The sequence below is a fragment of the Conger conger genome, chromosome 11, assembly GCF_963514075.1.
Source record: "Conger conger chromosome 11, fConCon1.1, whole genome shotgun sequence".
Classification (NCBI taxonomy): domain Eukaryota; kingdom Metazoa; phylum Chordata; class Actinopteri; order Anguilliformes; family Congridae; genus Conger; species Conger conger.
This window is the reverse complement of record NC_083770.1, coordinates 14,981,419-15,005,319: the sequence shown is the minus strand read 5'-3', so window position 1 is coordinate 15,005,319 and position 23,901 is coordinate 14,981,419. Positions and strand designations below refer to the sequence as shown.

At 41.1% G+C, this 23,901-nt stretch overlaps 2 protein-coding genes across 2 annotated transcripts; both read right to left on the bottom strand.

The window, feature by feature from the left end:
- Nucleotides 1-7,093: 7,093 nt before the first annotated feature.
- On the bottom strand, nucleotides 7,094-12,590 carry LOC133140688 (alpha-1-antitrypsin-like). The gene is made up of 5 exons (XM_061260812.1): nucleotides 12,541-12,590; nucleotides 9,271-9,972; nucleotides 7,911-8,172; nucleotides 7,515-7,662; nucleotides 7,094-7,294 (listed from the first exon to the last, which is right to left on the bottom strand). Exons 2-5 carry the CDS (start codon nucleotides 9,962-9,964, stop codon nucleotides 7,094-7,096), a joined length of 1,305 nt encoding a protein of 434 aa, XP_061116796.1. The 5' UTR covers nucleotides 9,965-9,972; nucleotides 12,541-12,590.
- Nucleotides 12,591-19,721: 7,131 nt separating this feature from the next.
- On the bottom strand, nucleotides 19,722-23,806 carry LOC133140588 (alpha-1-antiproteinase 2-like). The gene is made up of 6 exons (XM_061260622.1): nucleotides 23,551-23,806; nucleotides 21,966-22,295; nucleotides 20,545-20,806; nucleotides 20,399-20,414; nucleotides 20,155-20,292; nucleotides 19,722-19,925 (listed from the first exon to the last, which is right to left on the bottom strand). The coding sequence occupies exons 1-6, from the start codon at nucleotides 23,804-23,806 to the stop codon at nucleotides 19,722-19,724; spliced, it is 1,206 nt and encodes a 401-aa protein (XP_061116606.1).
- Nucleotides 23,807-23,901: the final 95 nt, after the last annotated feature.

Below are 23,901 nucleotides of genomic sequence, written 5' to 3'. Positions count from 1 at the left end.
CAAATCTGTGGAGGTTAAACATAGCCGTACAGAACGACCAAAAGACTTTTACCAACGACTTAAACATGCATTTTTCCAGGGCAGAAACGGACCAGGCTTAGATGAAGATCAAGCCTTCAAATCCCTTTTTGTGCACAACCTGCACCCCTGCGTCCAAACTTATGTTTCACTGTTTTCAAGGGGCCAACACTCAGCCCTTGAATTAAGAAATGAAGCCCAAATGGTCTGGGACACTTTCAGGATTGTGCCCAGGAACGAGGTATTGGAAACAGCTAAGCACGTTGTTCCAACCAAGCCCGCCGGCACTTCCCAAGTGGCCCCATTAAAGTCTAATGGCTCAAAACAACGGCATGTGAGTAAGTTCCCGGTTAAGAGCCACCGTGGTCGCTTCTCACACTCTGATTCCAGCCGGAATTGGAGAGAAGACCGACCCGGTAGGCCCAAGCCTCAGAGTCACCAGCATGACTCTGATAGGGAAGATAGCTTGTCTGAAGAGAGCTTCTTCAGTTCCTCTGAGGACAACTAAAGCCTCTAACCTTTGTTCAGTAGTGTGTATGCCTTGAGTAACCACTCCAAAGAGCTATCTGGTCTTGTTCAACCTCCATCAAAAGACTGAATAAGACTGATCTATAGCCGTGGTCTCCTCACAGGCAGACTCCCAGCTGAAGCTTTGACCACTTTTTTTTGCACACCTTTCCTACCAAAGGGGGGTGGCAAAATAAACTGGTAGTTTATAGCAGCCACTTAGATTTGCATGTAGCAGCAGCAAACGCAGATCGCAAGTAGGTGTAGAATCAAATCCGACACCTGTCATAACTCGTAAACATTCATTGCTTCTTTCTACACCTACTGAACCATCGTAAAGTATTGCATGTAGAAACTACAGTGTAATCTTTACAAGTATATTGCCACACCCCAGTGTGCCTTACTCCACCTCTTCCCCAAGCAAGACAAGATCACTTGTGAGCTTACCACATCATTTAGAAATGAGACCACCTCTCCATTTCCTTCCTGATGACACAGTCATAAGGTTAAGTTTGGATACAGAAAGCTGCCCTAATTTGAAAATGTCCCCACATATTTCGGATTAAAACCCTCGTCAGCAACCTGACTGTAGGGACTAGAACAATTGGTCAGTCTGAACAAGACTTCCAAAAAGGCTACAGCCTCTCCATCCTAGACCCCTACATCCTCTGAATTTTCATGACTGGGTCATTCCTGTTGGTGCTCCACCTTCTGGACACCATCCAATAACTAACAAAACACCTGAACTAACAAAACGACTAACCCTTTCACCAAGGTTTCTTATGTTTTGTGACAATGTATTCACTGTTCGACCTTAGTGTTTCACATTGTTTGTATCATGTGTTTTAGACCAGTTTAGTTAATTGTTGATAAATGCCTGGATGTTTGTCAGTCAATTGTGAACTGTGTTACCGACCCAATGTACTTGACCTGTGGACTGTGAACTGACTTTTATGCTCTCAAGGAACACTGGCTTCAGCCGCATCCTGAGACCACAGGGGGGATGTAGGGACTACAACTTCCACATTCCCACAGGAAAATTCCGCGACGTCCACCACGAATGACGTCTAACTTGGTTCAGCCAATCCCGTAATGGCGGGAGCAATAAACGGTCCCGTATAAGAGCAAGACACGTTCTTGGGATCTCTCTTCCGCTTCTTCTGTTCTTCTGCTTCTTCTCTTCAACGCGCCCCTTTTGGCCATTCGCTTCAGCTCATCTGCTCCGAGACTCGGACAGAGGCTGAATGCTGCACAGTGCACTACCAGGCCTACGGACACACCCAGTTACCTCGCAGTAACTTCGTGGCCTATAGCGAGTGGAAACTGGTGTACGCGGAACGCTACATCAGTTTACTCCTGCAAAGCTCACCATCGAACAACAGCAACAAACTTTTCCACCCGGAAAAAGGACAAGCGAACATCCTTCCAGCAACCGAGTGGACCAGACGACAGCGCGCGGCTAAGACGCCCCAGCCTGCGCATCTCTCCAGGACACGCATTCACAGCACCATCGCGGCTCCTATAAGGACAGCACGTCTTTTGGATCCAATGCGTATGGACTCAGTAAGATAACAAACATTCAGGCATAGCCAGTGTTTAGTTTAGTCTTAACTGTTTTTGTGAATCTGTGTTTCAATATTTACCATCCTACTATTGTAATGTGTTTGGTTAGCTACATATATATGTACGTGAATTGATTCGCCGTCTTTTGCGCATATATAGAGTAAAACTACTCAAGTAGTCCCATCTCACAGCTAACTCTAACTCATTACCATACCCAGAACTCTAGCTTACTCAAGCTAGCTACTCCCACCTTTCCTTTGTTCAAGCGACACACGCGCTCGCGCGCGCCCACACACACACATACACGCCCTAACTTAACCTACTAAATTTCCTTACTAACTTCCCGTTAGTTTATCTGTTCTGTGTTGTATGTTTGTTTAATAAATATATTTTATTAAACCCCGGTGTCCGTTTTGGAATCACATAGACATGAGAGCCGAGTTAAAGCAGTCTTTCGAAGAACTTCCAACCTTCATGTTATCGGTATGTTTAATCATTAATATTGGTTATTTTAATTATTAATTAAAATACTAAATTTGTGGTTAGATATTTCTGATAATAGTAATTTTATGAGACTGATTACTTTTTGCAGTTATACTGCTACACAACGTTTAACTGGCGCCCCGGTTTCGTAGAGAGTAAAATCCCTGCGTTATTTGGCGGCCCGTGCGAGGACCCTACAGAGGGGTTGATGGGGGTGTCGAGGACCCGACCCTAGGCCCCCCTGATGAGAGATTGACAGGGATGGGTTAGGCAGGAATGCATTGTTAACCCCTCGCACACGCCATTGAGGTGGTAGCAAGAACGCCCGTAAGAGGAAAAATATGCGGTTCGGAGCGAATGAGCAGGCCTAATTGTCAGCAGAGGAGTCTGAAGTCGGGGGACTTAGATTTAGAGTACTAAGGAGCAAGGTTGAAGTTCTGACTGAGGCAATGCTTAGAATGAGTTCCAGCATGACCTTGGAGGAGATTCAACATGCTGAGCGAGCAGTCGGGGAATACCCCAACCCAACAGGGGAGGAGCATAATGCCTGGTTAAAGCAAAAAGATGAGGAAAACAATATAGATGATGGGGAAATGATAATTTGATAATTTATGGGATAGATTCAAAGGACTGACTCTGGAGGAGTTAAGTGAGTTAAGTTAAGTGATGAATTCAGCTATTAGCTGGATGTCCAGAAGGGGGAGCTATAGGATAAGGCTAAGGCCAAAGAGGATGGGTATTTGAGGGGTGTACCTTGAATTTAACATCTGGTGGAAAGGTAAATTAGAAAGAGCTAAAGGGGTATATGAAACTTGTATGTGATTAGCAAACTGAAAGATGATATTTAACCTGTCAGCTGTATAACTCTATTCTTTTAATTCTTTTGATTATGATAAAGTATATCTGACTAAAATCATATGTGATGAAGTTTCTTTTAGAGGAATACAGTTAATACAGGAAATCGTATACCAGATTTGCATCACACCCTTCACTTTGAGACTGGGCTGGAAGTTCAGAACTTACCAGGGCTCCAGGACATTCGGAGTACTTAAAGGAAAAGAGAGTTCGTCCACGAGACACCTCCTCGTAGGGTACTGCTCCCGGGAACGTGAGGTCTGAGCTCGGCAAGGGGTTCGTAGCTCACGACACTATACTCTATTGAAGTGATGGAATGATACAGTATAGTTCATGTAAAGAGAGGAAATGTATTGAAAGAAAAGTACAGTATATATAGTTTTACCATGTTTGAAAGGGTGCTAATAATTCTGGAGCCCACTGTATATCAAACACTAAAACTGATTACGAAGTAAAATTAGTATGGAACTCATTGTATCCTACGAAGAAGAATTAATTCTGTTTCCATCAGTTCACATTTTGCATTTGATGTCTCAAGTTTGGGGCGGCACGGATGGTGCAGTGGGTAGCACTGCCGCCTCACAGCAAGGAGGTCCTGGGTTTGAATCCCCGTCAGCCGGGCCTCTCTGTGCGGAGTTTGCATGTTCTCCCCATGTCTGCTTGGGTTTCCTCCGGGTACTCCGGTTTCCTCCCACAGTCCAAAGACATGCAGGTTAGGCCGATTGGAGAGTCTAAATGTATGAGTGTGTGAGTGAGTGGTGTGTGTGCCCTGAGATGGGCTAGCGACCTGTCCAGGGTGTATTCCTGCCTTTCGCCCAATGTAGGCTCCAGCCTCCCTGCGACCCTGTTCAGGATAAGCGGGTTCAGATAATGGATGGATGTCTCAAGTTTAATTTTAATCAGAAGTCAAACTTTTCTGTGGAGTTAACAAATGTAAACTTACAAATGTTTGCAACTGACCTGGGGGCCCGATCTGGAGGGCTGGATGGGGGTGTTCACGAACACTTTTATTTCATATTAACCCATTAAGTATCGCCCCTTTTCTTGACACATGCTTAAAAATGACATGCAAAATTAAATAATTACTATTCTTTAGTTTTAATGCTTTAAAATGGTATATTCTGCATAGTGACTGCAAATTTCAGGCAAATTTTATTTAACCCAGCTGCTTAACCAATCAGAAAAATGCTCCATTCAAAATAACAAATGAAAGAAATGTAGTATACAAAATAACAAATTAAAGAAATGTAGTATGCAGAAAGATACAAGGGGTAACATACAACCATTTTTGATATTGCCTGTGTTTGTAAAATACTTGCTGCTGAGTTTCATGCTGATAACTTTGAAGACTGTCCTTACAGATGCGTCAGCAAAATAACTACTACATCTGCTCAATTCTACCACCTCAGTGAAATTCTCCCAAACCACTGAAGTGAAATAGTATAGTATAATCCACAGTATTCCACATACAGTATCTGGTGTTTTTGGAAAGCTGATGTCATAGGAAACAGGTTGCTGTAATTTCTGGTGTGCTATAAAGGCTGAATAACGATCTCGGAATTCCACTTAAAAATGAACCACAGGTAATGCATTGTTAGCTGTGTCAGCATGCAGCTGTGCTACAAAGGTTAACCAGGGTTGTTAGACATACAGAGATTGTCATTATTTGATGACTGGTTGTTTTTCTGTGAGCCTTGGGTATGTACAGTAGGGGAAATCTTGGAATGGTTCAAGAAGACTCGCCAGTACGACCTTCTGCATGCCATTTGCGTATAAACATTCATCTTTCACATTCTGCAGCACTTATTTTTTAACTTTCAGTGATTGTCAGTGATGTATAGCCAGTCCCTTTCATGGACGGCCATTCTACCCATCTTGCATGAGTCTTTGAACATATTATATACTTGGATATATAGAATTTTGTTATTTACCCATGCTATGAATTCAATGGTGGTCATCTGACTTGCTTCCCACTGCTACCCTGTCACTGTGACAAACTGGGGGGAAAACGGTCATAAAAACACTTGGAATTGTCTACTGTATACTGTTTACCGGTAATATGAAGTTGTGGTCTCACAATTTGTGGGGTTTCATGTTATCATTTATCATTTTGGGAGTCGAAAATGACTGGAAATTTGTTATGTTACAATTGGATAACCTAGGTGATACGTTTATTTAGGTGGAAACTCTGTATGCAGTTATATGCTGTATATAATTACAGTGGCTTCCGAAAGTTCTCTTCACTTTTTGCACAGTTTTTGTAGATTTCATTTTAAATGGATAAAATTGCCATTTTTGTTCAAAAGCTAAATAGTATCTTGTATGGTATCAAGCCTTATCTTGAAAACCCCCCAGTGTTTCTGCCTCCCCAACATGACCTGGCAAGCTATTCCACACAGTGACCACCCTCTGTGTGAAAACATACTTCATCATGTCGCTGTGGCATTTATCCTTTCCCAATTATTCACGCCCCCTTGTCCTGCTACCTGAACTCACCCTGAAGAATATGTCCTCTCCATCATTAGCAATGAATCACCAAAGAAGGGTGGAGGTGGTAGGGAAAATCTCAAGTAAAAATGTATCAAAAAACACTTGTAGCAAAAATCTGATATTAACCACTTGCCCGAAAGCTCATCACTGGAAATGCGCGTAAATTTAGAGGAAAAAGATTGAGTCAATGTTCTGGAATAAAGGCCTGGCAAAGCATCACCAAGGAAGAAGCTCAGCATGTGATGTCTATTGTTCGCACACTTCCGGCATCGAATGCAGAGGATTTGCAACCAAGCACTAAATGAAATTGTTTATTGAAGATTTCCTTGAGTTGTTATTTATGGTCCTACATATAAAAGTTTTTTACCCAATACGGGTCTATGTAGCCTCAAATTAGAGCTCACAGTCTGCACTTTAATCTCATATTCACAGATTCACTTCAAATCCAGTGTGCTGAAGTACAGAGCCAAAAAAACACAGTTCTGTTAATGTTCAAATATTGCTGGACCACACACTATAGGCTATAATGTACACTGAAGCATACGATGGATGAAGAAAGGCTGGAAAATGTTGCATTATTTTTCCATCACACACACTGCGCCTGAATAAAAAGCTGCCCCCTCAAATGCAATGACTGACTCTCCACCCTTGTCTTGGAGGATAAGGAGGAAATCCAGTCAAGAAAATACTTTGCACTAGATCCAATTATAGAGGTCTTTATTTCTGCAGAAAGAGTACACCTGATTCAACACCATACTAAAAATCTGTATTTACAGCAATCCTTTATACCCTCAAGGAGGGACAGTGCAAATGTGTGTGTGCCAAATTTAAGGATAACTACCTAATTTTATAAGAGTAAATGTCAATCTTGTTCTCTTCCTCCCTTTTTTGCAATCTTTCTTCCTCAAGGTTGGAACTCACTCACTCAGTCCCTCACATAGAACATAGAAGCAATGCTGACGACGACAGAACACATAATTATGTGAAAAGAAATATGAGAATAATGATAAGGACAACAACACATTAACCCTTCAGGATAATGTAAAAGTGGTACAGAAATGATATGTTTGAATTGTTAGAAATCCTGAAAAATGGAAAATATGGTGTTTTCTGGATTTTTCTGTCCATTGAAATGAATGTGTGCAGACCGTATACACATACATATACAGTAATTTTATTATTCTGCTGGGTTCACAATTGTTCCCATGAACATGATACTGCTATCACGATTGACCACCAAGAACATGAAAGGACGGTCAAATTTCAAGACCGGGGTGTGTGCGGGGAATTGTGCTGAATTTGCTCTGACTCCGATTCCTGTGCTTGCAGCTGCTGTTGCTCCAGCCTCGTCCACGTCCAAGGTAGCCTTGTGCATAACCTATCAAAACACAGCACAAACACTAGTGAAATACAGACAATGAAACAGATGGGGTTGAAACAATATATAGCAAATTTGTCAAATTTGCTTGGAGATATTTGCTAGTACAAGATGTGTTTTTTAAAGAAAGTCAATTCACCTTATTAAAAACAGGTGAAATATGAAGAAATCACCTATTTGTGCTCACTCTCATTTTCAGAGATTTTCAGATTTTCCCTACCTTAGATACAGCCAATTTGCTTTCCTCTGATATTCCAGTGAGGTCTGCAGTATTCCCAAATATGTCAGTGATTCCCATTTCAGAAAGGATTTCTTTGAGTTGATATGAGGTCTTAAGGGACAGTTTTGGAACATACACTTGGTACTTCCTGTGAAGGTAACAACAGTAGTGTAATTAAGCATAGTATAATTCTGTATGATTTTCAACAGTTCAACATCTTCACACTTGATCTGTTTTCATCACCACTAACAGTTATGTTCTTAGGTCTTACATTCTAAAATGTGTTGATGTCATACATGAGTAAGGTAGTTGACTTATTTCCCACATGAGAAGGTTGTTGGTGTGGTGCAGGTTCACATTATAAATGCACTTTACACTTGATTTAAAATAGCCTACTTCTTCTCCATTGATGTCTTCCATTTCTGCAAATGGTTTTTGCAGACCACTTCCTCCAGACCCTGCAATCCTTTCTCTGGAAGCAGCAGCATCATTGCGACAGACTCATTATATTGCAGCTGGAGAAAGGAGACGTCTTCATCTTGATAAGCATTAAAGTAGTCCTCTCCATACATCATCGGAACAGAAACATTTGTTTTATCATCAACATGAAAGTCGTGTTCCTTGGTTGCTTTGGGATCAAATGGTATCTGCCATTTACCTGCAGGTAAGAAACGCATCACAGTAAATGTGTTCATTTAAATCATCATAATTACTTAATTAGCTAACGCTTTTATCGAAAGCTTACAGTTGATTAGACTAAGCAGGAGACAATACCCCCTGGAGTAATGGAGGGTTAAGAGCCTTGCTCAAGGGTCCAATAGCTGTGTAGATCTTATCTTGGCTACACCAGGGCTTGAATCACCAACCTTCCAGGGGCCAGTCATGTACCTTAGCCACTAGGCTACAGGCTGGCCCTATATAATAACTTACATGCCCCTAAATAAATAAGCTTACGAGACAGCCACCAAATTAATATTTTTGTCAGATATGAATTAACAGTTACAGGGATTCTGGAAATGTTTGGCTAGTTAGGCAGAGATTGACAGACGCAGGCGCGTAGATTTAGGGGGGGACAGGGGGAACATGTCCCCCTTTATATGAAAAATAACAGCACAGAGGGTCTAAACGCTTAGATATCCTTCTTACCTATTTTACAATTATTTCATACACCCTTACTGGACCATACCATCTTAAACTTGCTAGGTCTGCCGGCCTCGCTGACTCGCAGTTGCTATATGTCTACCGTTGCGGAAGCATGATAGTGTAGTGAGTCGAGTGTAAGTAGCTATCACGCTTGTTTTACCTTCAGTGTTTCTGAATGAGAGTATCTGCGGATGAAACGCTAACGTTATCTAGATCATAACTTGTGCCTGAAGTTATCTGAGGTGCGTTAATGTTCAGCAAACAGGCGAATGTTTGCAAACAATTTAATTTTTTTCCGTTAGCATTTTGTTCGCTGTGTTTGCAAACGGTCTGAAAGATTTGCGGCAAACAATGAGGAAGCTGGACTGAGGGAAATGTGAAGATTTTGATTTGGAATGTTCTTAAAAGCCATCGAACAGTCACTATATGGGTAGCCTACCTGAATGATGTCTTTTCCTTTACATAAATAAAATAAATTTACACAATAAATTGATGCAGAAGAGGAGCAAATTGGTTCATAAATATTCACCAATGTTTAAATGAAACCTACGCCCCTGGACAGACCCATTCTGAAACGTTTCCAGCCTGAGGCTGTATGTAGCCTGTGCCTCACCTTTGAAGTATATGTAGTTGATGATATACATGACTGTCAGTGGATCCACATCCTGAACCAGATCTGATATTTTACCCTTGGTCTTTTCATTGACATACTTATTGATCTGTTCCTTGGCCTCTTCAGTCTTGTTGAAGTCGGTGCTGAAAACATCTGACTCAAAATAGCGTTTCATGCTCTCCAGGAACTCAGGACGTGGCTTGAAGTCTTGTCCAATGAAGAGTGCATTCCCGAGCGACAGGTCTACGTCCGTTTCCTCGGTGAGGTTGTGAAGGATGTGTTGGAAGGCCTGGCTCACTTCCTCTGTGGTGATTTCTGTGCTGTTGAAGCCCAGACCTTCAAAGAGCTGCTGCTGCGTCTTCCCTCTGGCCCCCACGGACAGAGCAGCCAGGGCCATGGACACGCTCAGCGGGGAGAAGAAGACGTTCTTGGACTGAGAATCGGGCTGGGCAGAGATGTGCTTGTACAGATGGAAAGCAAAGTCTATGTTGTCCTGGTATATCTTCAGGCTTCCATTGGCAGAAATGCTGAAGTCGTTATTGCCATGGTGACTGTGATCATTGTCATGGTGACTGTGATCATTGTCATGGTGACTGTGATCATTGCCATGGTGACTGTGATCATGCCTAGGGCGACACTGGACAGTGGACCAAAGCAGCACCAGCACAGCACACAAACTCAGGAGCACCCTCATCCTGGTATCTATCAAAATATACATCAGAAATATGCATCATTAAACAAGCAATAAAGTCTATTTTTGTTGTCTTTACAGTCTGTGTTTGTTTGAGAAGGCCCAATGTGTTGGAAATAGAGAAAATACATTCACCAATTTGATAACTCATATGCTGTGTTTAGCAACACACTGAAAATTCAGGAAACACTTTCACCAATTTAGCAACACATGCTGCATCTAGAAATGTGCTGTGAACACTGACCAGGCTACTGTCACTTAGCAAGCTGGCAATACTGCTGAAGGTAGAAACAAAAAACACTGCTCATTCACAACTGACAGGAAACTACAGTAGCAAACATTGTTGCATCTTATATAGTTATTTGGAAGAAATCCAGCATGTCAGTTGTTGTGTAGATTATTGGAAGATGAGAAAAGTTTTTCTTTTTTCTCTCTCTCTTTTTCTCTACAGGTTTTTAGAGGCATCAGTGCACATACACTAACGCAACACCAGGGATGTGGCTATTTGAAAAAGCTTTTTTAATGCATTCATTTATGCTACTAATCTGTCCCCTGTGTACCCTGCTGAAAAAAACAGCTCAAGCTAGGTTTTGAAACAGCTGGTAGCTGGTTGACCAGGTAGACCAGCTCAAGCTGTGTTTTTGAACAGCTGGTAGCTTTTATTTGAAGCTGGTCACAGCTGGATTTTACAGTGGAGTGCGGTCCTGTCTGCCTGGCACAGGATGTGTGAAACAGTGAAATAATAATAATAATGTAAAATTCTTGCATTTAGATTCTTGCACTTTATGAGATGCAAAGTGCTTCACTGGGATGATGGTGAACAAACTATAACCGTAACACTACCACCATTGCTAGCCCAACCCAGTTTGGTACTGTGATTTCCTGTGAGTTGCGTAGTGTTGTGTGCATTTCCTGTATTTGAATGTTTTTTTGCAGTGCATTGAGGGATGTTCCTGAGTGTGTGGCATTGGGTTTTCTCAACCATACCTTTGTGGATGATGTGAAATTTGAGATCAAACAAAAGAAAAAACAAGACTATGCAAAAAGTGTTCAAGACCAGACATATCTCTCTCTCACACACACACACACACACACACACACTGTGGTGGCCCGATCTGGGATCGAGACACCACTAGAGTGGAACGGCCAGTGCGCCGGGGCCAGGAGCTGGGGAAAGTGATCAGCGGTGAATATTTCCCGAGGTCATCTTTCAGTAGAGCCGCACATTGGAGAGACCCGCGGAGAAAGTCAGCACCAAGGTCAGCACCACCGGGGCGAGCAACAGGCTCAGCTGAACCGAGTGAGAGGGAGGGAACTGTGCCCTTCAAAGAGCGGGGCGGTGGAGCAGAGCGGGGCTGACGACAGAGGCAGAGAGACACGATGCCAGTGCGGGCTTAAGCCATTTCAGCCAAGAGACGAACAAACTCCCACTAAGAGAAACGTGGAGGAATTCCTGGAGGAAACCCCGGGACCGAAACTGAAATCCGGGGCACGTGAGCGTATCTCTCCTGCTGTGAGCCAGCTAACATTGTCCCTCTCTAAACCCTAGAACTGAATCCCCTACGGAGGGCGACTAGGCTGGGAAAGCGGACGGTCGAGACTGGGGAGACGGAGAAGGAGCGACCCCGCCCCAGACAAAGACGGACGAACGCTGTTGCGTGGATGCCGATTCTTTTTTTTTTTTTTTTTCACTGCCTTTTCGGGGTTCCTAATTATTTTTTATTTTTATTTTAAAGGAACCTGTTTTTTGTTTTGGACAATTGAAACGTGCCTTGAGGGCCCTTATCGAGAATGAAATAATTGTTCGTTCACCAATTCTCTCTCTCTCTCTCTCTCTCTCTCAACCAGCGGGGCACCACAACGCACACAGAGGTATGTGTTCAGGCTTCATTGGTGTGGTGATCAGGCCCTTTCCCACAGGAATGTCAGTACAAAACACATTAATATTATATTAATTACAAGCATTAAAAAAAAAACTAATATGAATGAATAAAAATGTTGGGAAAATATTACAAGAAAATTCTAATTAAAAGCATTATTAACAATCTGAAAAATATCTATTGCTCGATTATCTCAATATTATTATTTTCACAATATCTGGCAAATACATGCATTATGGCTACCTTTGAGCTACTGCAGTCTACCTGAGAAACACATTCCCAGTATTCCCAATATTCCCAATGACATTAGCCAAAAATCTACAGATTTACAATATGTTGCTGTATGTTGTTTTCCTTAGGGCTCTTCCAATACAAATACTGAGGTGTACAAATTTGGATGATGAGACATTTTTTTTGTAACTGCAGTTACACCTCAGAACTTAAAAGAGTCACCAGCACCAAGGGTGTAAAAGAGTGCAAAATAATAAGAAATGGACATTCAGCTGATCTGGGTTTGCCTTTACCGCCTGTTTCATTATTTAGATTATGAAACAAGCACATATTATGTTGACTGAAGATAAAGCATGTAGTAACAAGGACCCATTTTCTACATCTTAATATGTATCACTCACTTACAATCAAAGCAAAGATTTATTTAAAAACACATAAAACCTTGATTAAAATAAATTCTGCACTTACCTTACGTCTTACGTCGGTTCAGGACCCCGTCTCTGTCCCCATGGCTGAACTTATATCTCATATCCAGTTTGATAAGGCATCAGACTTTGAACTAAGTGGTTTAAAAAAATAAGACCACATATTGGATTTGCACAATCATTAAACAACAAACAGAAATGCTGACCAAGCTAAAGTTTCTCCTCAGCTTAAATAAGGTTATTCTATTCACTCACTGATACATGAACCTGCCATTTTACTGATACACCAGGAGGCCATAGCAGAATTATTTTCTGCGTCAGTAATATAGCCTGTACTTGGGAAAAGCATATGAAGAAATACACAGAAAGGGCATTTGTTAAGCTCTATTCAGAATAAAACTCTAAACCTCCCTGAAAATTCCACACTTGCCATTCCACATGCATATAGTGGGCTCCAGAATTATTGATGAATTTGCCCCAAAAATACTGTAAACTAAAAAAAACAGTTATTGACAAAAGCTTTATTTTGCAACATATGTAAAATAGTCGGCTTTATTGATGATTCAATGAATTCAACTAAACATTTACATTAATCAACTAGATTTCCACAAAATAACAGGCTTCACAATTATTGTTACCTCATTTCTATACTCTATTGAAGTGATGAAATGATACAGTATAGTTCATGTAAAGAGAGGAAATGTATTGAAAGAAAAGTACAGTATATATAGTTTTACCATGTTTGAAAGGGTGCTAATAATTCTGGAGCCCACTGTATATCAAACACTAAAACTGATTACGAAGTAAAAGTAGTATGGAACTCATTGTATCCATGGAAAAATAATTAATTCTGTTTCCATCAGTTCACATTTTGCATTTGATGTCTCAAGTTTAATCTTAATCAGTACTTTAATCAGAAGTCAAACTTTGAAATCAATGGGCCTTGAAAACCAGGCAAGGTTGGCTTTGTGCAATCTTTTTTCAAAAATGTTAACAAGGATATCACTGGGAATCATTAAAGAAAATAATTGGCTGACATTGAAAAGTTTCTGTGTCGTTAACAAATGTAAACTTACAAATGTTTGCAACTGACCTGGGGGCCAGATCTGGGGGCTAGGTGGGGGTGTTTACGACCACTTTTATTTCATATTAACCCATTAAGTATCGCCCCTTTTCTTGACACAAGCTTAAAAATGACATATGCAAAATTAAATAATTACTATTCTTTAGTTTTACTCCTTTAAAACGGTATATCCTGTTAGCATAGTGACTGCAAATTTCAGGCAAATTTTATTTAACCCAGCTGCTTAACCGATCAGAAAAATGCAAATGAAAGAAATGTAGTATACAAAATAACAAATTAAAGAAATGTAGTATACAGAAAGATACAAGGGGTAACATACAACCATTTTTGATATTGCCTGTGTTTGTAAAATACTTGCTGCTGAGTTTCATGCTGATAACTTTGAAGACTGTCCTTACAGATGTGTCAGCAAAATAACTCTACTACCTCTGCTCAATTCTACCACCTCAGTGAAATTCTCCCAAACCACTGAAGTGAAATAGTATAGTATAATCCAGAGTATTCCACATACAGTATCTGGTGTTTTTGGAAAGCTGATGTCATATGAAACAGGTTGCTATACTGTAAGTATACTGTAACTATAAAGGCTGAATAAAGATCTCGGAATTCCACTTAAAAATGAACCACAGGTAATGCATTGTTAGCTGTGAGTCAGCATCCAGCTGTGCCACAAAGGGTTACCAGGTTTGTTAGACATACAGAGATTGTCATTATTTGATGACTGGTTGTTTTTCTGTGAGCCTTGGGTATGTACAGTAGGGGAAATCTTGGAATGGTTCAAGAAGACTCGCCAGTACGACCTTCTGCATGCCATTTGCATATAGACATTAATCTTTCACATTCTGCAGCACTTATTTTTTAACTTTCAGTGATTGTCAGTGATGTATATCCAGTCCCTTTTATGGACGGCCATTCTACCCATCTTGCATGAGTCTTTGAACATATTATATACTTGGATATATAGAATTTTGTTATTTACCCATGCTATGAATTCAATGGTGGTCATCTGACTTGCTTCCCACTGCTACCCTGTCACTGTGACAAACTGGGGAGAAAACGGTCATAAAAACACTTGGAATTGTCTACTGTATACTGTTTACCGGTAATATGAAGTTGTGGTCTCACAATTTGTGGGGTTTCATGTTATCATTTATCATTTGGGAGTTGAAAATGACTGGAAATTTGTTATGTTACAATTGGATAACCTAGGTGATACTTTTTTTTAGGTGGAAACTCTGTATGCAGTTATATGCTGTATATAATTACAGTGGCTTCCGAAAGTTCTCTTCACTCTTCACTCTTCACGTCTGCTGTATCTTTATTTTTGTTTCGCCTAGTCTTTTATACTGGGTTGTACTTTTACTTTGGGTTTTCCCCGGTCCGGGAGAGAAGTGCTAGCATTTACGCACTTATTTTTGGTTTGTGATTTTCGCCCTAGTTTTGTAGGGTAGTTTTATTTTCAGAGCCGTTATTTGGGGCTCTTCCTTTTATTTGTGCGGAGTTGTCTCCGTGTCTCAGAGCTGTCTCCCCTACCCCCCGGGGTCTTAGTGGCGGGCACGTTTGTGTGTCCGCTTAAAAGGGATTACCCCTTAGTCGCACCTGGCTCTCCACACCTCCTCAACCTTACACAATTATAGAGGTCTTTATTTCTGCAGAAAGAGTACACCTGATTCAACACCATACCAAAAATCTGTATTTACAGCAATCCTTTATACCCTTAACGAGGGACAGTGCAAATGTGTGTGTGCCAGTTTTAAGGATAACTACCTAATTTTATAAGAGTAAATGTCAATCTTGTTCTCTTCCTCCCTTTTTTGCAATCTTTCTTCCTCAAGGTTGGAACTCACTCACTCAGTCCCTCACATAAAACATAGAAGCAATGCTGATGACGACAGAACGCATAATTATGTGAAAAGAAATATGAGAATAATGATAAGGACAACAACACATTAACCCTTCAGGATAATGTAAAAGTGGTACAGAAATGCTGTGTTTGTATTGTTAGAAATCCTGAAAAATGGAAAATATGGTGTTTTCTGGATTTTTCTGTGCATTGTGTGCAGACCGTTTACACAAACATATACAGTAATTTTATTATTCTGCTGGGTTCGCAATTTTTCCCATGAACATGATACTCCTGGTTTCACGATTGAGCACAAAAACCATGAAAGGACAGTCAAATTTCAAGACGGGGGTGGATATAATTATTGGCTGACATTGAAAAGTTTCTGTGTACTTAACAAATGTAAACTTACAAATGTTTGCAACTGACCTGGGGGCCAGATCTGGGGGCTGGGTGGGGGTGTTTACGACCACTTTTATTTCATATTAACCCATTAAGTATGGCCCCTTTTCTTGACACAAGCTTAAAAATGACATTTGCTAAATTAAATAATTACTATTCTTTAGTTTTAATGCTTTAAAACGGTATATCCTGTTAGCATAGTGACTGCAAATTTCAGGCAAATTTTATTTAACCCAGCTGCTTAACCAATCAGAAAAATGCTCCATTCAAAATAACAAATTAAAGAAATGTAGTATACAAAATAACAAATTAAAGAAATGTAGTATACAGAATGATACAAGGGGTAACATACAACCATTTTTGATATTGCCCGTGTTTGTAAAATACTTGCTGCTGAGTTTCATGCTGATAACTTTGAAGACTGTCCTTACAGATGTGTCAGCAAAATAACCCTACTACCTCTGCTCAATTCTACCACCTCAGTGAAATTCTCCCAAACCACTGAAGTGAAATAGTATAGTATAATCCATAGTATTCCACATACAGTATCTGGTGTTTTTGGAAAGCTCATGTCATAGGAAACAGGTTGCTGTAATTTGTGGTGTGCTATAAAGTCTGAATAAAGATCTCGGAATTCCACTGAAAAATGAACCACAGGTAATGCATCCAGCTGTGCTACAAAGGGTTACCAGGTTTGTTAGACATACAGAGATTGTCATTATTTGATGACTGGTTGTTTTTCTGTGAGCCTTGGGTATGTACAGTAGGGGAAATCTTGGAATGGTTCAAGAAGACTCGCCAGTACGACCTTCTGCATGCCATTTGCGTATAGACATTCATCTTTCACATTCTGCAGCACTTATTTTTTAACTTTCAGTGATTGTCAGTGATGTATATCCAGTCCCTTTTATGGACGGCCATTCTACCCATCTTGCATGAGTCTTTGAACATATTATATACTTGGATATATAGAATTTTGTTATTTACCCATGCTATGAATTCAATGGTGGTCATCTGACTTGCTTCCCACTGCTACCCTGTCACTGTGACAAACTGGGGAGAAAACGGTCATAAAAACACTTGGAATTGTCTACTGTATACTGTTTACCGGTAATATGAAGTTGTGCTCTCACAATTTGTGGGGTTTCATGTTATCATTTATCATTTGGGAGTCGAAAATGACTGGAAATTTGTTATGTTACAATTGGATAACCTAGGTGATACGTTTATTTTCGTGGGAAATCTGTATGCAGATATATGCTGTATATAATTACAGTGGCTTCCGAAAGTTCTCTTCACTTTTTGCACAGTTTTTGTAGATTTCATTTTAAATGGATAAAATTGCCATTTTTGTTCAAAAGCTAAATAATATCTTGCATGGTATCAAGCCTTATCTTGAAAACCCCCAGTCTTTCTGCCTAACATGACCTGGCAAGCTATTCCACACAGTGACCACCCTCTGTGTGAAAACATACTTCATCATGTCGCTGTGGCATTTATCCTTTCCCAACTATTCACGCCCCCTTGTCCTGCTACCTGAACTCACCCTGAAGAATATGTCCTCTCCATCATTAGCAATGAAGGGTGGAGGTGGTAGGGAAAATCTAAATTAAAAATGTATCAAAAAACACTTGTGGCAGCAATCTGATATTAACCACTTGCCCGAAAGCACATAACTGGAAATGCGTGTAAATTTAGAGGAAAAAGATTGAGTCAATGTTCTGGAATAAAGGTCTGGCAAAGCATCACCAAGGAAGATGCTCAGCATGTGATGTCTATTGTTCGCACACTTCCGGCATCGAATGCAGAGGATTTGCAACCAAGCACTAAATGAAATTGTTTATTGAAGATTTCCTTGAGTTGTTATTTATGGTCCTACATATAAAAAGGTTTTTTACCCAATACGGGTCTATGTAGCCTCAAATTAGAGCTCACAGTCTGCACTTTAATCTCATATTCACCGATTCATTTCAAATCCAGTGTGCTGAAGTACAGAGCCAAAAAAACACAGTTCTGTTAATGTTCAAATATTGCTGGACCACACACTATAGGCTATAATGTACACTGAAGCATACGATGGTTGAAGAAAGGCTGGAAAATGTTGCATTATTTTTCCATCACACACACTGTGCCCTGAATAAAAAGCTGCCCCCTCAAATGCAATGACTGACTCTCCACCCTTGTCTTGGAGGATAAGGAGGAAATCCAGTCAAGAAAATACTTTGCACTAGATCCAATTATAGAGGTCTTTATTTCTACAGAAAGAGTTGTAGGGGTCCTCGCACAGGACTCCAAATTATGTAGGGTCCTCGCACAGGCCGCCAAATAACGCAGGGATTTTACTCTCTACGAAACCGGGGCGCCAGTTAAACATTGTGTAGCAGTATAACTGCAAAAAGTAATCAGTCTCATAAAATTACTATTATCAGAAATATCTAACCACAAATTTAGTATTTTAATTAATAATTAAAATAACCAATATTAATGATTAAACATACCGATAACCTGAAGGTTGGAAATTCTTTGAAAGACTGCTTTAACTCGGCTCTCATGTCTTTGTGATTCCAAAACGGACACCGGGGTTTAATAAAATATATTTATTATATATTTTATAAAATATATTTATTAAACAACGTACAAACACAGAACAGATAAACTAACGGGAATTAGTAGGGGAAGTTAGTAGGTTAAGTAAGGGAGTGTATGTGTGTGTGTGGGCGCGCGCAAGCGCGCGTGTCGCTTGAAAAAAGGACAGGTGGGAGTAGCTAGCTTGAGTAAGCTAGAGTTCTGGGTGTGGTAATGAGTTAGAGTTAGCTGTGAGAAGGGACTACTTGCGTAGTTTTACTCTATTTATGCGCAAAAGATGGCGAATCAATTCACGTACATATATATGTAGGTACCAAACACATTACAATGGTAGGATGGTAAATATTGAAACACAGATTCACAAAACAGTGAAGACTAAACTAAACACTGGCTATGCCTGAATGTTTGTTTTCTTACTGAGTCCATACGCATTGCTGGATCCAAAAGACATGCTGTCCTTGTAGAAGAGGCGATGGTGCTGTGAATGGTGTCCGGGAGAGATGCGCAGGCTGGGGTGTTCCCGTCTTAGCAGCGCGTTGTCGTCTGATCCGCTGGTCCTTTTCCAGGTGGAAAAGTTCGTTGCTGTTTCGTTGTTGAGCTTTATTGGGGTAAACTGATGTAGCGTTCCGCATACAACAATTTCCACTCACTATAGGCCACGTAGTTACCGCGAGGTAACTGGGTGTGTCCGTAGGCCTGGTAGTGCGCTGTGCAGCATTCAGCCTCTGTCCGAGTCTCGGAGCAGATGAGCTGAAACGAATGGCCAAAAAGAGTGCGTCGAAGAGAAGAAGCAGAAGAAGCAGAAAAAGCGGAAGAGAGATCCCAAGAACGTGTCTTGCTCTTATATGGACCGTTTATTGCTCCCGCCATTACGGGATTGGCTGAACCAAGTTAGACGTCATTCGTGGTGGACGTCGCAGAATTTTCCTGTGGGAATGTGGAAGTTGTAGTCCCTACAGAGTACACCTGATTCAACACCATACTAAAAATCTGTATTTACAGCAATCGTTTATACCCTCAAGGAGGGACAGTGCAAATGTGTGTGTGCCAGTTTTAAGGATAACTACCTAATTTTATAAGAGTAAATGTCAAACTTGTTCTCTTCCTCCCTTTTTTGCAATCTTTCTTCCTCAAGGTTGGAACTCACTCACTCAGTCCCTCACATAAAACATAGAAGCAATGCTGATGACGATAGAACACATAATTATGTGAAAAGAAATATGAGAATAATGATAAGGACAACAACACATTAATGTGCATTGAAATGAATGTGTGCAGACCGTATACACATACATATACAGTAATTTTATTATTTTGCTGGGTTCACAATTTTTCCCATGAACATGATACTTCTGGTATCACGATTGAGCACAAAGACCATGAAAGGACAGTCAAATTTCAAGACGGGGGTGGGTGCGGGGAATAGTGCTGAAGTCGCTCTGACTTCGATTCCTGTGGCTGCGGCTGCTGTTGCTCCAGCCTCGTCCAAGTCCAAGGTAGCCTTGTGCATAACCTATCAAAACACAGCACAAACACTAGTGAAATACAGACAATGAAACAGATGGGGTTGATACAATACATAGCAAATTTGTCAAATTTGCTTGGAGATATTTGCTAGTACAAGATGTGTTTTTTAAAGAAAGTCAATTCACCTCATTAAATCCAGGAGAAATATGAAGAAATCACCTATTTGTGCTCACTCTCATTTTCAGAGATTTTCAGATTTTACCTTCCTTAGATACAGCCAATTTGCTTTCCTCTGATATTCCAGTGAGGTCTTCTGCAGTATCCCCAAATATGTCAGTGATTCCCATTTCAGAAAGGATTTCTTTAAGTTGATATGAGGTCTTAAGGGACAGTTTTGGAACATACACTTGGTACTTCCAGTGAAGGTAACAACAGTAGTGTAATTAAGCATAGTATAATTCTGTATGATTTTCAACAGTTCAACATCTTCACACTTCATCTGTTTTCATCACCACTAACAGTTATGTTCTTAGGTCTTACATTCTAAAATGTGTTGATGTCATACATGAGTAAGGTAGTTGACTTATTTCCCACATGAGAAGGTTGTTGGTGTGGTGCAGGTTCACATTATAAATGCACTTTACACTTGATTTAAAATAGCCTACTTCTTCTCCATTGATGTCTTCCATTTCTGCAAATGGTTTTTGCAGACCACTTCCTCCAGACCCTGCAATCCTTTCTCTGGAAGCACCAGCATCATTGAGACAGACTCATTATAATGCAGCTGGAGAATGGAGACGTCTTCATCATGATAAACATGAAAATAGTCCTCTTCATACATCATCGGAACAGAAACATTTGTTTTATCATCAACATGAAAGTCGTGTTCCTTGGTTGCTTTGGGATCAAATGGAATCTGCCATTTACCTGCAGGTAAGAAACGCATCACAGTAAATGTGTTCATTTAAATCATCATAATTACTTAATTAGCTAACGCTTTTATCCAAAGCTTACAGTTGATTAGACTAAGCAGGAGACAATACCCCCTGGAGTAATGGAGGGTTAAGAGCCTTGCTCAAGGGTCCAATAGCTGGACCTGGCTACACCAGGGCTTGAATCACCAACCTTCCAGGGGCCAGTCATGTACCTTAGCCACTAGGCTACAGGCTGGCCCTATATAATAACTTACATTCCCCTAAATAAATAAGCTTACGAGACAGCCACCAAATTAATATTTTTGTCAGATATGAATTAACAGTTACAGGGATTCTGGAAATGTTTGGCCTAGTTAGGCAGAGATTGACAGACACAGGCGCGTAGATTTAGGGGGGGACAGGGGGAACATGTCCCCCTCAATATGAAAAATAACAGCACAGAGGGTCTAAACGCTTAGATATCCTTCTTACCTATTTTACAATTATTTCATACACCCCTACTGGACCATACCATCTTCACCTTGCTGGGTCTGCCGGCCTCGCTGACTCGCAGTTGCTATATGTCTACCGTTGCGGAAGCATGATAGTGTAGTGAGTCGAGTGTAAGTAGGTATCACGCTTGTTTTACCTTCAGTGTTTCTGAATGAGAGTATCTGCGGATGAAACGCTAACGTTATCTAGATTATAACTTGTGCCTGAAGTTATCTGAGGTGCGTTAATGTTCAGCAAACAGGCGAACGTTTGCAAACAATTTAATTTTTTTCTGTTAGCATTTTGTTCGCTGTGTTTGCAAATGGTCTGAAAGATTTGCGGCGAACAATGAGGAAGCTGGACTGAGGGAAATGTGAAGATTTCGATTTGGAATGTTCTTAAAAGCCATCGAACAGTCACTATATGGGTAGCCTACCTGAATGATGTATTTTCCTTTACATAAATAAAATAAATTTACACAATAAATTGATGCAGAAGAGGAGCAAATTGGTTCATAAATATTCACCAGAATGTAGGAAATTAAGTGAGAGATGCTCAAAATTTCCTGGGGCAGAACCCCTTCATGCCCCCCCCCCCAATGTTTAAATGAAACCTACGCCCCTGGACAGACCCATTCTGAAACATTTCCAGCCTGAGGCTGTAAGTAGCCTGTGCCTCACCTTTGAAGTATATGTAGTTGATGATATACATGACTGTCAGTGGATCCACATCCTGAACCAGATCTGATATTTTACCCTTGGTCTTTTCATTGACATACTTATTGATCTGTTCCTTGGCCTCTTCAGTCTTCCTGAAGTCGGTGCTGAAAACATCTGACTCAAAATAGCGCTTCATGCTCTCCAGGAACTCAGGACGTGGCTTGAAGTCTTGTCCAATGAAGAGTGCATTCCCGAGCGACAGGTTCACGTCCGTTTTCTCGTTGAGGTTCTGAAGGATGTGTTGGAAGGCCTGGTTCACTTCCTCTGTGGTGATTTCTGTGCTGTTAAAGCTGTAGGGACTACAACTTCCACATTCCCACAGGAAAATTCTGCGACGTCCACCACGAATGACGTCTAACTTGGTTCAGCCAATCCCGTAATGGCGGGAGCAATAAACGGTCCCGTATAAGAGCAAGACACGTTCTTGTGATCTCTCTCTCTCTTCTGCTTTTTCTGCTTCTTCTGCTTCTCCTCTTCGACGCACCCTTTTTGGCCAGTCGCTTCAGCTCATCTGCTCCGAGACTCGGACAGAGGCTGAATGCTGCACAGAGCACTACCAGGCCTACGGACACACCCAGTTACCTCGCGGTAACTACGTGGCCTATAGTGAGTGGAAATTGTTGTACGCGGAACGCTACATCAGTTTACCCCAATAAAGCTCAACAACGAAACCGCAACGAACTTTTCCACCTGGAAAAGGACCAGCGGATCAGACGACAACGCGCTGCTAAGACGGGAACACCCCAGCCTGCGCATCTCTCCCGGACACCATTCACAGCACCATCGCCGCTTCTACAAGGACAGCATGTCTTTTGGATCCAGCAATGCGTATGGACTCAGTAAGAAAACAAACATTCAGGCATAGCCAGTGTTTAGTTTAGTCTTAACTGTTTTTGTGAATCTGTGTTTCAATATTTACCATCCAACCATTGTAATGTGTTTGGTTAGCTACATATATATGTACGTGAATTGATTCGCCGTCTTTTGCGCATATATAGAGTAAAACTACGCAAGTAGTCCCTTCTCACAGCTGACTCTAACTCATTACCACACCCAGAACTCTAGCTTACTCAAGCTAGCTACTCCCACCTTTCCTATGTTCAAGCGACACGCGCGCTTGCGCGCGCCACACACACACGCACACACATACCCAACTAAATTTCTCTACTAACTTCCCGTTAGTTTATCTGTTCTGTGTTTAATAAATTAATAAATTTTATTTATTAAACCCCGGTGTCCGTTTTGGAATCGCATAGACATGAGAGCCGAGTTAAAGCAGTCTTTCGAAGAACTTCCAACCTTCAGGTTATCGGTATGTTTAATCATTAATATTGGTTATTTTAATTATTAATTAAAATACTAAATTTGTGGTTAGATATTTCTGATAATAGTAATTTTATGAGACTGATTACTTTTTGCAGTTATACTGCTACACAACGTTTAACTGGCGCCCCGGTTTCGTAGAGAGTAAAATCCCTGCGTTATTTGGCGGCCCGTGCGAGGACCCTACATAATTTGGAGTCCCGTGCGAGGACCCCTACAAAGCCCAGACCTTCAAAGAGCTGCTGGTGCGTCTTCCCTCTGGCCCCCACGGACAGAGCAGCCAGGGCCACGGACACACTCAGCAGGGAGAAGAAGACGTTCTTGGACTGAGAATCGGGCTGGGCGGAGATGTGCTTGTACAGACGGAAAGCAAAGTCCAGGTTCTCCCGGTATATATTCAGGCTTCTATTGGCAGAAATGCTGACGTCGTTATTGCCATGGTGACTGATCATTGTCATGGTCACTGTGATCATTGCCATGGTGACTGTGATCATGGCTAGGGTGACACTGGACAGTGGACCAAAGCAGCACCAGAGCAGCACACAAACTCACGAGCACCCTCATCCTGGTATCT